The sequence below is a fragment of the Montipora foliosa genome, chromosome 2 (genome assembly GCF_036669935.1).
Source record: "Montipora foliosa isolate CH-2021 chromosome 2, ASM3666993v2, whole genome shotgun sequence".
NCBI lineage: Eukaryota > Metazoa > Cnidaria > Anthozoa > Scleractinia > Acroporidae > Montipora > Montipora foliosa.
The window spans coordinates 27,174,004-27,191,503 of NC_090870.1; the positions used below are offsets into that span (position 1 = coordinate 27,174,004).

Here is a 17,500-nt window from a genome sequence, read left to right on the forward strand (position 1 = left end):
ATGAAGTTGATCCAACTTAACAATGCAGTATGAAACATCTGTTATACATGACAAAAGGTCCCTAGCAGGAAATATTATACACTTAAAATTTAATGTATAGTCCCAAGGGAAACAGTTAGGAGAGGACTCGAGGGAAAACAAAACTAACTAGTTTCCAGAGGGACCAGACATCAAGTACTTTGTTAGATAAATTATTTAGACTTTTCCTTCAACAATCGCAGAAAAACATCTGGAGTGGGCAACAACAGCGGAATTGTATCTCGGTCAGGATACATTTGAATTTGATCAGGGGCACGTGACCAAGAATCAACCAATCACAGTGCTCGTTTTGTTGAGTGAAAGTCTAGGTAAATAACAGTAGAATATGTTTTGAAGATGGTCACTGCCATGTGAAATACTGTACAGAGAAAGATAAATTTATTTACATTGACTTGCTAAAGTTTAAGAAGCTAATGATTGTGACAGAATGAAAACTGAAATATTTAGTATAAATTTACATTTAAAATTTTATCATACTAACACTCCCGACTCAAAGAGAAATTTTGTATCTCCATGTAGCCACATAATTTCCTCTATGTCTTTGATTGAGTTATTATGTAACCAATAAAAATACATATTATAAAAATGTTGATGTTTTATAGCAGGCTTTCTAGGAGGTTGGAGTTACACAACTTATCTGAAAAATGCAAGATTAAGATATTGTGTGGTAAATTTTCCCAAACATAGAGATCTTTAAAGCCCACAGGCATTTTTGGGATGTTTGAACTATCTTAACGGGGGGTGGCTCTTAACCCATTGACTCCCAGGGGTTTCCCATTGACGAGTAAAATTGTCTGGCGCAAGACAGAGTAAAATGCTATGTATGCCTGGTTCAGGTGGGCTTGGAAGTCAAAGGGTTAACTACAGCTGTACCAAACTGTTGCTATGAACCCTTCAAAGAATCATTTCTGGAGTCCCTTTAAACTCTACAGTTACCTTTTTTCGCCAAATGTTCTATTTATTATTTTGGTCTGGTTCAACTCTCAACCATGTTTGGAAAATCATGTGACCAAAACAGAAAATGCCTAAAAACTCAGTGGGTTAACTATGTTTTTCATAAATGTTTAACACAACTTACATGGATGTATGAGAACATTCTACTAACACTAAATCTGTATCATGGATTTAAAAAATAATATGATGTCAGTGTTTGACACTAACGCTTGCCTGATTACCCAGGGCAAGCGAAATACATCCATGGGCATGTAAAACAACTCTAGGACTTACCCGATCGGGCAATCAGAATTTTTGTTAGAGTAATGTTTTGTGAAACGATTTGATTGGCAACGAAGAAAGTGACTAGTAATATAACATAGTCACCGTAAACACTATAAAAAAATAACAAAGTTACATTTTGATGTCAGACGCCCTAAGTCTGTTGATGTTTTTAAAGTTAAGCTTAAAACACATATTTAGTTCAGAATTTTTATAATTACAACTCAGTAGCTACCGTCTTTTGTATTCTAGTATGCAGCATTTTCTAATGTAATATTTTATTGTGCATTTTCAAATTTAAATCTTAGATCTTACCTTTAACTGACTGTTATGCGCATTTGAATATTTTTATGGAAAATTGCGCACTATAAATGCATTAGTATGTGTAATCAAATGGCGACAAGTGAAATTAGGAAATAATTTCACGCACGTTTTGTCTAAATTCTGATTATCAGAATTTTGACAAAACGCAAGTGAAATTATTTCCTAATTTCACGAGAAAACCATTTGATTACCTTTAAATGTCGTGGGTGACAAATTACGCTCACAACCGTAATAGGCCATTTTACAGTTGTTTGCTCAGCGACCAAGCCTATGAATGGCTGCGAGGCTGCCAGTGACCTTGCATTGATACAGACCTCACTGCTTTTATCATGTAAATTGTGTTGTTGTAACACTAATTAGTCCATATTAACATTACAAAAGCATGAAGGTTTGTATCAAAACAGGGTCACCGGCAGCCTCGCTTCCATTGTTAGGCCTGGTAACTTAGCCACAGCTGTAAAATGGTCTATTGTACGTAAAATCGCTCGAGTACTTTATCCAACTGCTTGGGAAGAATCATCTCCAAGTTTTTCTCAAGGCTATTTTCGTCACACCACTTCTCAAAAACTCTCACCCAGTTAATTGTGCTCTTTCATGTATTTAAATTTTCTGCCGCTTCTTTTAATTTCGTAACTTCTTCAATGGTCACTGTCTTAAATCTAGATGCCATCTTGGCTCTGATCGAGATACAAGAGATGTTACCATGGCAATTTTGTGATTTCACATGTGAAATTATAAATTAACGCCGAAATTTCGCGCCTAAATTAAGGAGTAATTTGTCACCCATGATATTATCATTATCTCTTTTCTGTCACTCATTTTTCTGTTAAAAGATATATTAGTACAAACCTCAAAACAGATTGGAAGGAGGAACATCTCCGAAAATAATGTTTGTTACATTGGAACCCAGTTTTCGCACGGCCAAATGCACTACGATACTTTGATATCAAACAAGTGCACAAGAAAATAATTGTACCTTTTGTCACACAATTTCAACCAGCTTTGAAAGGCTTATTAAAAGAACATACTGTTGGGCAAATGGCATTTAATTCAAAACCAGCCTAATCTCAGAGAGATATTCAGGGAATCTCCCTTGATCTCTTACAGAAAAGGAAAAGCACTGAAAGATATGCTGGTGAAAGCAAAACTGTGAAGGCTACTAGAATGCAATGGACTCACAGCAGGAGTCACGGTCTGCCAAACCCATTTTACACACAATGTTACACAAAATTGACATTTTTACAAGCCTCCTTTGAGTTTTGATAGGCAACAGGTCTTCCGAAGGTGGGCAACCAAAAAAACCATGGGCAACCAAAACAACAAAACTGGTTGCCCAAAGGGAAAATTAGTGAAAAAGTAAGTGTTCAACACTGGACGTCATAAGTTCCTCCTTTGATACACTTGTCAAAATATCCGTTCCATTTTTTGTCCAAATAAAAAATTCCATGCTACAGTTTACAAAAAATGATGGGAACTGATCCAGTGAAAAAACCACCTCTTCCTTTCATTTCCTGAGAGTTTTTACGTGTTTTTCATTGAAATGCTTGGCAGAGGACCTTCACTAGTTGCGCATACACCTTCTTATATCAGTGATGTCACATTTCCATTGAAAAAGTTACTTCAAAGAACCATCCATGCAACCTTTTTGAAGGGCTCTTGACTAAAAAGCTTCCTTAGCAACCACTGACTGTCTTTCTGTAGTTAAGTGCCACCCCCTCCTTAAGAGTGGGATCTAGTAGATATACAACATGCCCTTTCATTTTCTGGGATGTTTTGACCATTTTTTTAAACTGTGGTGGTTCTTTGTGTTTTTTTCCAAAGTTTTCCGCAGGTTGTACACTCTTAAAGTGTGATGATCTTTTATCCATGTAAGTTTAAAACAATATTATGATGCAATAGTTCCAAAAATGCCTTTTGTGGGTATCGCAGAGTTGCCCCGTATTTTTATCATCCCAGATAGCAGCATGGCATAGAAGGCTTGATTATCATCTTTAGAGTGACTTTATCTCTTTTCACACCCAAACGTGCAAGCTTTTTATTTCCATCTCTTTGAGGCTGAAAGCATTTTGTCCTGCTGTTAGGGGTTTGTACTGCTTTGAATTTGTAACATCTTCCTTTTTGCCTTGTTTAATCTGTGAATAACTAAAGTCTGCATAAAGGGATTGCCTAGTGCAATGTTTTTAAAGACAACAGAGGCTTACAGCTAAAGGGGATTTAAAGGAAAGCCTTAGGCAGTGCCATTCTTATATTTGCACGGAGGGTGCAAAGAAAGGTCACAAGTGATTGATACATGAATGAAGAGATGACCCTAACCTTTCATGAAGGCTCACCCTTAAAATACGACCTTAACAAAGATTTTGACCTGAGTTACATTGCAAGGGTTTGGCTGAGCAGAATACAGTAAAAATTGTTCTACTATTTTTACTTTATTTGGCTCTTTCTTGAACTGTAAAATTAATGCAAAATAACCACACAGATAAGAGCTACTTCACAACTGAAGAAAGGTATGACTTTTAATGTTAATTATTACCAATTTTTATTCTTTGTAATCAATTTGAGTGTGTAAATCCATGAAATTAAAATTAATTATCACCAAAATGGACATAGTTGGGCTGCTTCTAAACGCCCCTCCCCTGCAGAATTTCCTGGATCTTTGAACCCTACCCACCCCTCCAGAATAATGAATTTCCATCTTTTGTGTGTTTAATACATTAATAATAATAATTATAATTTTATATTCACATTCTTCTGGTAGTAATACTGAAGAGGAATACATGAAAATTTATATTCACTACACCCATTCTGTTATCAAAGACGAAAGTGAATGGAATAGTGTTCCAACCCCAATGGCAGAATGAAAGTACATACTTTTTAGAATACTCTTGTCTTTTGAGATTTTTGGCACAAAACTTAAACATTGACCACTGAATGGCCACAAAATTGATATAGACACGTGGAAAACCCCTTTTTATAATGCATGTTCTTTAATGAATTACGGATACCTCATTCCAGTTCTTCTGTTAGTCCTACCCCAAAGTAGGAACAAACAAAACAACAATGGAACGATGTGCTGTGTAGTAAACATTTCAACTACACACTGGGAAAATTGTCCAGCAAGGGCAAAAAAACAAGACCTTATTTTTCGATTAGCACACTTGTTAATTTGCCACGTTAAAAGAAAATCTGAATGTCAAATACCAATAACAATTATTATTTTCCCAATCATTTCTTTTAAAATTAATAATATTACTGCTTTAAACAAAAAAACAAAAAAACATTACCAATTTTAAAAATCTTCAGTTTTGATTAGACGGGCAGTCAGTCCTTCACCCTATGAAAGATCTTTAGCAATTTTTTATTCCAATAATTGGGGTCAAATTTTATTCTTTGACTGATGCTCTAGAGGCTCATTTAGGTGGTGGCCTTCGCTTCATCTCTACGTAAACTAATCAATAATTTTTAGCATCTCCACTTCTACTCTCATTTAAAAAAATAATGCCTTGGATCGATCAAAATGATTGTCTTTGTTACTGCAAAGCTTGTTTGATTTCTTTGACAAGCATGGAGCTAATTGCCATCTTTTCACAGTTCACAATTATAGAACAATTCATTCCTTTGGCTTTGATGTTAACCGTCACAAGAACAAGTGTTCCACCAGAGATAGTGCGACCAGCAAACCTGTATGTGGAGTCACCATCAGGGAGATGTTTGGAGCCAATACAGGTGACAGCTGCTGCCTCTTTTACCTTCGAACAGACTTTGTCTTCAGTAGCTGAGTTGGAAGGAATTTCCAGCTCTCCTGAACTCTCATTCAAGCCACGCAGCTTGCCTGCAATCATTGAGACACCAGTTGGCATTATTCCACTTAATCAAAGAGATTTTAGAGTTGCTGTCACAAGGGGCCCCACTGAACTGGCAAAAAAATTCTTGGCCAATTCACGTACTACTGTACATCATTTTCAACTGCCGTTTGTTGACTGTCAACCAATGGGTTAGTCAACAAATTGTTGCATCAGATTCATTACCATAACCACTGAATTCAATTAAGCTATTTTAAATTCCCCAGTACTATAATTAACCTTCCGGTCTTATTCCATCTGGGACTAAAATAGTACGGTACAATAATAATTATTATTACTGCATTTAAGTCTACTATCTATCCCTACTGGCAAACCACATTTTAAGAATGTCCTCACAAGAAGGGATTTTGTTAAAAAATAATAACATAATTTTCTTATAAGCCATACAGCACTAATATCATTCAAAAACAAACCAAAAATGTAATGTCCCTGAAGGAAAAGCTGTTAAAGGGTTCAGAGAAATTTCTTATATATCTTAAAATGAAAGTAATGCCCTAATATGTCATACTGTGACATTGTTGATAAGGCTTACAGTATACATGTACGTGTAACTTGTTTTTAAGCTTCAATCTATACATTTTTATAGGAGATGGATTCCCCCTTCTGCTATTAAAGACAACCTACTCCTGAACTCTTGCTAACAAAATAAACTCAGAAATTTTGGATGACAATTTCCTGTAAGAACTACATTTTTTACAATCAAGAGGGCTTATTTCTGGTGCCTGCCTTTCATTGATGTTGATGATGTTGGTTTTATTTTAATTTATTGATGCCTGCTTACCTTGCTTTTCCAGGAAGTCAGCCTCTGTCATGGGAAATCCTTGTAACAATTCACCAACAGGAGCTTTAATGCTGACTGAAAATTTGTTGTTTTGTGTACTAAAATAGAAAACACCTCAACATCTTAAAATTACCCAATGATTGGTAATTCCCAGTTAACCCATTCACTTCTAAACCAGTCAGAGTAAAATCAAAAGTCTTGCTCTCAAGTGGGGAAGGGTTTTTGACTTCTAACTTTTTCTCATAATTTTTGTAACTTGTTGGTTGCTTGTGATGTTAAGACCACTCTCAAAATATTTTTCCCACCAAAAATTATTCATGGTTTATTGCTCACTTTAGGTTGTACCTTGAGGAGATTACCAAAAGATTGCCTAAGAAAGTGAAGCTGAATTTCATTATTTTGCATACTGCCTTTTGAGAAATGTTAAACTAGTCTTGTAAATATGCATCTTTTTTAGCATGTGATGTGTCAGTGTAGTTGATAAATAATAATTGCTATCATCTTCTTGTGAATGCAGTATTAAAATGATTTAAATGTAACTAAATTGTTTAAAGTTGTCATTATGGGGGGAAGACCAATAAAATTATTGCAAGTTGTATAAACCTTGTGGTTTCTTTGGGCTTTCTTGCCATATTTTTCTACCCCTTTTTGTAAGTGTTTCAAAATTTTGTGGGCAATTTTCCAATTAAAATTAATTTAGAAAACCTTGGTTCTTACCACAAATTAAAATTTGCTGGCTGCGTGGTGTCATTAAAATTGATTCCAGCTGTTACTGAGATAGTTGCTCCTGGTGCTAATGATGCTGGAGTACAAAACAACATCGCTATTATACTATGCATACAACAAATCACTGCAATGACATTTTGCGTAATAGAGTATTTTAATGCAGAATTTATTTAGCAAGTGCTCTTGGTTATGGTATCCAAAAAGAAAATTGGGGGTAACCATGCATTTTTCAGAGATAATTAAGATTCAATTTGGCAAAGAACGCCATACATTGCTTTGTATGTTACAGCTTTTTACAAATATTGTTGATTAATTATCTTCGAAAAATGCGCGGTTACCCCCAATTTTCTTTTTGGATTTCAATAACACTTGTTAAGATCTGCTTTTACCGCATATTCAGGAAACCGCGCAAAAATACCTTTGAATTAGTAGGCACCGTCCTTAAGCAATAGAGGACAGTCTTTTTCCATTTTTACCTTCAAGCCAATCAAAACGCGCATCTGACAACACAAAATCAATCAAAATTCGTGTGCTGTCACAACTATGTTTACATACTCTCATCTAAACACAGCTGTTGACCAATGAGAGTGCACGTACTATCCTAATTATTTTATAATTCTATTTATTCTTGCTGTTACAGTAAGTGAGGTGAAACATCACCAAGTGGAATGATTTGAAAAGTATGCTATACAGAGATGCTCTTGCTAGTGAATTGCATTAACTTCCCTTATTACTGTCGGTATTTGAGCATTAGATTAGAAAAACGATTTCACTTGTGACTCGACCTACTCATTTACTTGAGCTTAGTTGGTGACTGTTGCTCAACAGGCAGGGTTTTCAATAAAATTTGAAGTAGGCAGCTGGTTTAAGTCTAGTAGCCGACTGCATCATCCAAGGGGCCGCCAGGCCCCTTCGTCTAGGGGATCTAGGAGCATGCTCCCCCAGAAAATTTTGAAATCTGGAAGCTCTGAAATGCGATTTCCAGCGTCCTGGGCGACAATTTGAGTACAAAGTTAAAGGAAGATTTCTTATCAACAAAGACACTGAGTGCGCAGTTACACGCATTTTTTTGATAATTTCCAGCGAAGAAAGATTTGGAAAACCATTTCAAAAGGAAAATTAACGATTTACCGTAAATGTTGTATGACATTTCGGCAACTTCATGTCATCATTACTACCAATTTAACGCTGCCGTTAACAGCAAACGTTTTTGCATGTTTTTTCAAGCGCGAATTGAAACATTTTGGTTTGTCTAGACAAACCGCAATAATTTTGTTCGGTCAACATGAGAAATCAGTTCAGTCGAACCATAAGAATATGTCATTTTAATCTGAGCGAACAAAAAGGCTTAACCAATGAAACTAAAAGAAGCATTTACTGTTTTGGTAGAAAACAAGTTTTGATGCAACGATTAATCAATAACAACCTGTTTTGCATAAAACGTCTTGATATGTTTGTGGACGTACGTAAGTGAACGTAATTGAATTACATAAAAAATGCGACGGTTGGTCTTGGTAAAAATGCCGTTCATAATTTTGTAGCTCGAAGATGGAAGTATCAAATCTGATAATTATTTTGAAATTGAGGTTTAAAAAAAGTACATTCAAATCCATCAAAAATGAATTTTACTTTAGGTTTCCTTCAATTAATTCAATTTAGGGGGAAAATAGCCGACTTCTCTGAGCGAAGTAGCCAACGTTTTTGATCGGCCATCGGTGCTTATTGAAACCCCTGACAGGAAACATCAAAAGTAGAAAAAGGATTATCAGAGATGAATGCAAAAATACAAATTACTAACCAACTTCCTGGAATTCGTGCATACTCATCCCTGATGCTAGTTTCTACAAAAAAAAAACAGTACAGTGAATGTGTGGAGAGGTGAATAGTCCACTACTCTATACCAAAAAGCAGCGAAAAAATATCACACTGCACCAATAAGTGCTAATAAATAATTATTCTTCCTTGTAACATACTCCACCTTACTGCGCCTTTCAATAACATGCGGACTCTTAAATTCAAAGGTCAACCGACAAATGCGTTTTTCGCTACCGTCAATCAAATGTTCGGCGGCTCCTCCCAGCTTCCGACTTTGTTGACTGATTTGATTATTACGCACTCGACAGTAGTCGGAAGCTCGGAGGAACCGCTGAACATTAAATTTTGATTAACGGTAGCGAAAAACGCATTTGTCGGTTGACCTTTGAATTTAAGAGTCGCATGTTATTGAAAGGCGCAGTAAATTAAAGGAAGGAAAGAAAGAGTGAAAAAATGAAGGTGGCTTCAACTAGATTCAAACCCATGACCCCTGCAGTGCTGGTGGAAATGCTCTACCAACTGGGCTATGAAGCTACAGTCTATGGTACTCAGTTTGGAACAGGTCAATTTGTTGGGCTCACGTGTTCCAGCACTTCAAATATAATAGATTTATTTCATACTCTACCTTCTCACCCACATGTATGTTGGAAATTGAAGCCTCTGAGTTGTTGACCAATGTAACTTCAACAGCCACCATAGTGGTTGAATAAATACAAGGACCTCTGGTAAACTTGTAGCTGCCACTGAGTCCCTTGCCTTGCATTCGATGGAGCAGCTCATAGGATTTTGCAGTACAAAAACTTGAACTAAGCTATAGAAAAGAAAAATAAATCTTGAAAATAACTTTAAATAAAATGTAGATAATGCTAAATTATGCATTAAGCCCTTTTAGAGGTAAAAGTCTATAAAATTAACATTATTGTAACTCTAAAAATAGCAACTTAATTTAATTTTCCCCCACTTTCATCACAAACTCTTTTCAATGTGCATTAACAAGAAAGACACTTGCAGTTCTTTGATACACAAGCAAGCTGGTCAGAGGCCTTGAGGACTTGTTCCCACGCAAACACCACAAACTGCTTTGCAATAAGGAAATTCTTTGAATGCAGGAGAGCAACAGTGATTGTGTAACGTCATTTCAGGAATAGACTCAAGTCTGTAATTTGTGTTGGTGTGGGTGTAAAAAAACTCTTGAAGTAAAAAAAGGCCAAAGACACCATGGAGTTAAGAGTTCACTTTTAATGAAGAGATCACCTTGAGGTAAGGTGCTTTTTAAACATAAAAGCTACACTTAGAATAAAACTGTGGTACAGCAACAATGGCAATGTCAGTGACTCAATTTTGGTAAGAATGAGACAGTCTCCATAGCAACTCACAGGTGTTATGACAGTTGTTGTAACATCACTTGTAAGAGATAAAGATTCCATTTCAGAGGCCAGGCTTGGTGACAGAATGTTATGAGAAGTGGAACCAACGTTTGGACTCACTGGTTCATTCACTGAAACAACAATCATTAATACTTTTAAATTATTGTTTTATAAACAAAGGCCACAATCCTGGTTGGCAAAGTATGGTATTTGATTCCCAGTGTTGTGGTTTCTCATTGTGAGGGCACACTATCATTATTCAAAGTTAAGGGTAACAAATCCAATCCCAAAGAAAGCAATGTGTTAGGCCAATATGTCATAGTTAACTTTGAACTTTGAGTCCACTGTGGGCTCACTGTGGGCCAATGCATTGTTGACACCTTGGCCGACAATTTTTCAGGCTTCTCTACGCAATTGCAAAAATTGCTCTCATAACTGTGAAGATCATAGCTTCACTTGATTTCATAACCGCAATTCACATATGATTCATTTCATATACCATTTCATCATTAAAATTAGTATAGTCCGGTTACTTTCAAGTATTGTTCTGACGGCAAATAGCATTTAATTTCTTTGGAAAAGGAAAATGTAGTGAGTTCTTTAATGTGATGAGGAACATGATCTCGCCAGAGATCTATTGCATAAACGAGAAGATTTGTTTCCCATGTTGCTTCGAGGACGCTGCTAGCTTGCAGAGGTTTTGCTTAGAAGCATATCTTGTATAGTATGCATGCCGACTGCTGGCATATTGAAAAAAAATATCAAACACGTTTGGCAGAAGCCTCTTATGCCACAAATGGGTAAATTAATTTTTAGAGTGTGGAAACGGTAAACATTATTTACTTTAAGTTAGAATGTCTATAAGATTTAGGTAAGGGAGAGCACTTTCTGTGATGGGTCTAGATGTAATTACAAAAAACACTAATTGTAAAACTGTATTTTGTTTGGTTTGCAATTTTTTTAACAGTAGGTGCGTTTTATAAGCACTGCCCCAAGCTATTGCAAGCTATTATTATAATAGGACAAATCCTATGGTTCAAGGAGATTAAACTACATGATTGTACCTCTGGTTCTTCCCAGAGGCCATGGCCTTTTTGTGATCCTTGTGTCACCATCAATTAATTCGTTTTTTTTTCTAATTATGTAATTATAAGAGTAAAAAAAGACGACCTGTATGGGGAAACTTCGATGATTTTTTTACCAGCATTGTTTGGAAAAAATTAACGGTTGGCATTTTTCATCCTTCTCTTTTGCAAGTCTATCTGAAATAATGTCTGTCAACAACAATTTTGTTTTTCTTAAAAAGCCACTAAATTTACTTTCAGGACAACAGCTACCCGTAATAAAATTATTACCACATGAATATTACCAAATATTTAATTTTTACACCCTTTCAAATACTACAGTGGTAAACTTAGGGGGTATTTACATCAGACCAGGATGAACTTGGACAGGTTCGTATCAACCTCCATACATTTCTTTTTATGTATTTACGTGCATGAGACCAGCCTGACAATGAACTCAGACAGGTCTGAGTTTGTACCTGTCTCATGTAAAATTAATATAGTAATGAATTTATATAACGCATTTTCTATTTACATATTCAAATGTGCTTTACAAGCAAGTGATTTATGGAGGAGATCAGACACCAGCATATACAGGCGCCGCTGGTAGCTGCTATCAGTCCATTAGCAATCTCACCCAGCACACAAATGAATGAAATGAGGTCTGACCACAACACTGGGAGCTTCATGCCCTACTCTTTACGAAAAGTGTACGGGTTCTTTTTTGTCCCACTAGATTGTGAGCAGTGAAGGGTTGTGAGATGGGGCCTACAGTTTCTAATCCTTATCTGAATCTAACCATTTGTGGATGTAATTACAAAGGCAGCACTTTCTCCTCATTTATTTTAAGACCCTGAGTGCTGGTCCGGTTGGAGTCAAAGCCTGGTGCTCAATCAACTCAGCCACCAGTGTGTGGTGGCAAGAAATCTCAAACTGGGTCGAGAAATTTCAAGCCTGTATGCTTTTGGGTTGGCAAAGCATATCATTTCATCCAAAAACCAGGCACCAAGCATTTCATCCTGGTTTCATGTAAACGACTGCAAAAATGTCATACCTGAACAAGTTCATATCGGTTTGAGTTCATCCCAGTCTCATATACATGTAAATACCCTTTACCTAAGTCTTTGATGGTATCACATGGCCTGCATAGCAAAACAGGTCATAAGTTAAGAAAGAATTAATTGTCAATGAAGCTTACAGTCATCCAGTATCAGCAAGGTGTTTCCTTTATCTGCTGGTGAAGTGGTTTTACTAGGAGATTTTTCTTGTTTTGTAACCTTTGCTGCTGACTTGGTTGGTTTTTTTACTGGAGGCTTTGAATGAAAAGAAAGTAAAACTTGAAATAATTAATACAGCAACAATAAAGATAGCAATATTATGAACCTTTCATACCAGGAAACAAAGCTCAGTTATCTTAGTTTGCTTTTTCCAAGATGTGAGTGTTTTCAGAAGATTAAACATTTCCCAGAGGACATGCAGCTGCAGGCTGGTATAAGTAACATTATTTTTTTTGGCATAGTATGATGCAGCACTTTGCAAAGGCAAAGTGGTTTGATGTGAGTGGTTAGGCATATTAACCTTAAGTTGTATTTCATCTTTTGAATTTCTTTATTAAATGAGGACAAACCTTCTCTTCCTCGGAATCAGAGTCAGGAGTTTCCTCACTGCTTTCTGTGTCTGATTCATCCGATGACTTTTCTTCACTCTCCTCACTTGAATGACTATCCTCTTCACTTTCGCTCCCTGTCAAACATTTTAAAACAAAATGGTTAATAATTGTAACTTTAGGTCAAGTCTGCAACAGAATAACAAAAAGTCAAAACAGACTTGGTAACTTTATTTTGCAACAAAAACCAGCGTACCATCACACATGGCTTTCTTTACCAGTGCTGGGAAACAAACAAGCCATTTGTAGTGGCCTTATGGTAAAATTTAATCCTTTATTGACCAAGCTTGTCTGACCTCCTTCTCTTTTCATGTTTACCCGTATATCACCTGAGATGAAGCCGAGGTCCATAAAAATGCAAAAAAAAAAAAAAAACCCTTGGCTAAAATCCAGCCGTCTTGAAAGAACAAGTTTGGTCAATAATGAATGGAAATTTAAATTATGGACTTCTGAAAATACTCACTCATGGATTTAATTCAGAACCAGATAAAAATTACTGAACAAGTATTAATAAAATTATTATGCAGAGGAATGTTAGGGTCTCATCTCCTACCAGTTTTAGTAGAAGCCCCTGACTCGCTTTTGCTGTCACCTTCATCATCAGATTCTGAGCCACTTCCACTTTCCTCCTCACTTCCACTGCCCGATTCTAAACATTGCACATTAATTAAACAGTTAAGGAGAACGAGGAAAAGAAGTATCGAACATAGGACCATGCCTTTTGGCTTTTAACGCTTTCCCTCCTGAGAGTGACACTCAAAGATTTTACTGTTTAATGCCAGGTAATTTTCTCATCATTGGGGGCCCACTTCAGGGTATTTAAAGGTACAGCACTTTAGGTAAGAAACTCACTACAGCCAATTTGCCTAAAACAGTTCTTTTCTCTTTTGAAGAGCAGGCTTGGCGCATACTACAATGAAAGGAATATCTAGACTGGGAGCAATCTCTCTTTTGCTCTAAAATCGTTGAAACAAACGCGTACGTTGAACTTTCAAAATGGCTGGAGCTGCAGGTCGCAAATTGCAGCGGGCGTTGGTGTACACTAAGAACTTAATAATTGGAGGTAAATAGTTAGTAAATAAACCCCTTCGGGCAGCTGTTCTGTCAGCTGACAATATCCGTGGCTGAGAGAGTCTGCAAAATGAATAACATTATTTGGCTGAAAAGAAAAGCTTCAAACATGACAGACAATGTGCAAAGCCTGAATGACAGTGTTTTTGTATTAGTTTTGTTTACCACAATAATTTATTATTGCTTGTATCTTGCAATCTAGGTTGGCTGCTTGCGTCAATTTGTCACGCAATGTAATAGCCAATCAGGAATGCTCATTTTGGGAAATAAACCAATCATAATTTATTGAGAGAAAGGTATAGACAAGGGCTGCCCTTTCTTTGTGTCGGCATGAACTACAACCTGGAACATCGGAACACCTTGGAACACTCTTAGGTTGGTTTTTAGTTTGGGTTACTTCCAGGGAGTTCCGGAGCGTTCCAGTTTTTCCGGTTAGGGTTAGGGTTATAGTTAAAAAAACTCTTATGTTGCCTTTTGTCCCAGTGGCTTTGTTTCTTTTCGACGGAAATGTTGGCTACAGCTTTGCAGGGCAAATACCCACACAATGGAGGTTAGTGCATGATAACTGTCTCGTGAGTTTGCACCATTTGACGTAATCCCCTGAAAATTAATGGGCGGGTTCTAAAGGTGGATATTTACCAAGCTGGCTTGGTAAATATCCACCACTTTGACCAACACTGAGGTGAATAATTCTTTCAGTGTGTACCACACAAGCTGAATAAAAACCGAACCAAAAAACTAATTAATGTCGCAGTTCCCGCGGATATTTATAGTTAAGACACACTACAAAAACAAAACGCAAGAGATAATGTTGGCGTAAAGGGGGGGACACCGCTCCACGATCGGCGTGACAGACGACTTCCGTAGCGTGACTAAAAGCCTGAACTTATCTCCCTGACGCACGAGGCGAACCGCGCCGGATCGGACAAGTTGTAGGCCGGTAAAAGCCAAATAATGATATACAAGCCTAACTTTCCACGGCACTACGAGCTAAACCTCCGGCCAGCATCATGCTATAATGGAAAGAGTGTAGGCGGTAAAAATAGCTCAAGCCTCCTTATCTCCCCAGCACTACGAGCTGACTCTGCCGGCACGTGCTGGATCGGACAAGAACAAAGGCAGATAGAGAGCGTAAAATGGCATAGCATGAAAAACACCGAAGCTTGGGGAAGTCGCTGCGAGACTTAACCGAAGCGTGTACCGAGAGGTGAACCCGAATTTATTCAACTTGACCTTAACAAAACCTCCGAAGGGAGGGAGGGTGGGAATAAAATTCGTAAACAGTAAAGGTACTCCTTACAGTTAACTATAGAGCTCACAGAGTGATACTTTGGACTTTACTAGACCTTTTATACTGAGACTAATGTCTAGGACTAAACCAATGGTGACTAACCTACCATCTAAAACAAACAACTTCTGTAGCGCTCAACGCGACATGAATGGGGATAGTTGTTGCTTTTCGCCAATCCAGATAAGGGATATAACTGTAGGCAGACAGTATTAAAGACAAGGATAAAGGAACACAGTTCGGATTGTTAGAATATAGGAATCCATTCATGTCTCGTTTGTGTTGTGTAATGTTTACGAAATAACGTGACATGTGGAGGGATAGCTCTACGAGTCATGCTCCATTAACTACGTTTTACAACGCTGTTGCAAAGCTTTATTTATTCTTGGTTGGAAATTTCAAATCTCATGTGGTGGGTACTAGGGAAGTGAATAGTACTTGGTTAATCACCTGAGTTAGCCAATTAGCGTGCATGGAGAGCACTACTCTCATGCGTGGTATATACTAACAATCAACATTGTAACAGAAATTATTGTTGTAAATGATTTACCTGATCCTGACTCAGATTCTGACTCAGATTCTGTGTCTGAATAAAATGTTGTCTTCTTTGCTTTACCACTTTTCTTTTTTGGTTCCCAGTATGTTTTGACCTTGGAAAAGGTGAAAAATGTTGTCAGAAATACGAATAAAGTTTAATACAATATTTATGCCTTATCTGAATAGCAAACCTTAGTTTGCTATTTATTACAAAAGAAAATGTTCCCTAGTGTTAATGGACCTGTTTTGTCAAAGTACACAAGACTGACTTACTTCGACATTTCTGACCGATGGATCTGGAGCAACCTCTGGATATGATGGCAATTCCTGATAGCCTGTGGCCTTCAGATTGATCATGTGAGATAGGGAGCCAACCTGAAAGCCTTGGCGATCTGAAAACAATTTGGATAATTATTTACATGAGCGCTGGCTAGCATGTAAGATGAACTGAAAATGTTAAAACCTATTTTTTATTGTAGTACGTGTACGGGAACAAATGAGCCCAACAAACTGACCTGCTCCCAACTGCGTGGCTTCATAGCTCAGTTGGTACGGTATTGCACTGGCAGTGCAGAGGTCATGGGTTTGAATCCAGTTGGAACCACCTGAATTTCTCAGATGTCTATAAGAGACCATTGCTTAAATTGTCGAGCAAAGTGCAAGGATCACTTATCTCAGTCGCTACTTTGTCATAGCAGAATGCTCATCATATATCAAATGATGGAATATGAAGCTAGGCCGCATAGCTGGCAGAGTATTAATTTTTATCACAGGAGTATTTTATCACAGGATTATTTTAACACTGTAAGTAAAAAGATGGTTTTTTCGTTGCGTTTTGGCCACGAGTGGGCTGCGACTGGCATGGTGACAAGCAGTTTTGAAAAAAAAAGATTAAAATTCACTTACTGCCAAAACACAACAAAGCAACCATCAATTTACTCCAGCATGTTAAAATAATCCTGCGATAAAAAGTTCATATCCTGCCAGCCACACAGGCTAGCATGAACCCTGAGGCCTTGATACAGTATTGTGCAAGAGTAATGCAAGCGAAATGCGCGAATTTTGTTCTTTGTTCCCGCGACTTTTCGAAGAAAATTCGCACAAAAGTTCGAGTGAAATTTCATGGCGTATCAAGCGATAATTCGCTTAAACAAAGGGCGACTTTTCTTCAAAGTTTCGTTAAGCTAAAGAAAATTTGTGAGGAAAAACTATAATTCGCAAGGCAGTTGAGGAAATTTCGCAACACATTGAAAGGCAGTTCAGGAGCGTTCAAGCAATTTTCTTTCAGCAGCTGACACGAACAAACTGTCGTGCACCTCACAAGCGATAAATTTGTAAATACGTGCCGTTAAGCTGTTTGTAAATACAAGCCATTTTTGCAGTCATCGATCGCCGATTACGGGGCTAACATTTTATTTACGACAAACACGTTACTAAAATCAGACCTAAAATTTGCGAAAGGCTTTCAACCAGCTTCGCTTGTTCGAGTTCAGCTCGGGCCCAGTTTCATACATACATGCTGTGAAAATGGCGTTTTGGCAAGTGTATAACATAACGATCTATTTATCCGAACTGTGGTGTTTTGGGGTTTTAGATCAAGTCAACAATGTAGCGCTCCTTCTGAAACAACCAGGCAAGTTTCATAGCTAACATTTTGTCGAGCTGTGATGCTATTTCGGCAGATTAATGGCTTCTTTCACTTGCAATAATTGGAAAGGTTATTAATATAATTATTCCATTTGGCGAA

General features: G+C 37.3%; 2 protein-coding genes across 2 annotated transcripts in view; one reads left to right on the forward strand and one right to left on the reverse strand.

Moving 5' to 3' along the window:
- LOC137992774 (protein FAM81A-like) overlaps positions 1-1,631 on the forward strand; it is a 2,963-nt gene extending 1,332 nt beyond the window's left edge. The window contains exon 1 of the mRNA XM_068838289.1: positions 1-1,631. This exon is cut by the window's left edge and continues 1,332 nt beyond it. The gene's annotated coding sequence lies outside the window, so the exon portion shown is untranslated.
- Positions 1,632-4,065: 2,434 nt separating this feature from the next.
- LOC137992771 (AP-3 complex subunit beta-2-like) overlaps positions 4,066-17,500 on the reverse strand; it is a 57,296-nt gene continuing 43,861 nt past the window's right edge. The window contains exons 21-31 of the mRNA XM_068838286.1: positions 16,027-16,145; positions 15,767-15,866; positions 13,411-13,506; positions 12,819-12,934; positions 12,390-12,504; positions 10,137-10,258; positions 9,386-9,571; positions 8,744-8,786; positions 6,937-7,021; positions 6,220-6,317; positions 4,066-5,407 (exon numbers count right to left, since the gene is read on the reverse strand). Of these exons, the coding sequence (XP_068694387.1) occupies positions 5,106-5,407; positions 6,220-6,317; positions 6,937-7,021; positions 8,744-8,786; positions 9,386-9,571; positions 10,137-10,258; positions 12,390-12,504; positions 12,819-12,934; positions 13,411-13,506; positions 15,767-15,866; positions 16,027-16,145 (1,382 nt within the window). The 3' untranslated portion in view covers positions 4,066-5,105. The remainder of the gene's footprint in view (positions 5,408-6,219; positions 6,318-6,936; positions 7,022-8,743; positions 8,787-9,385; positions 9,572-10,136; positions 10,259-12,389; positions 12,505-12,818; positions 12,935-13,410; positions 13,507-15,766; positions 15,867-16,026; positions 16,146-17,500) is intronic.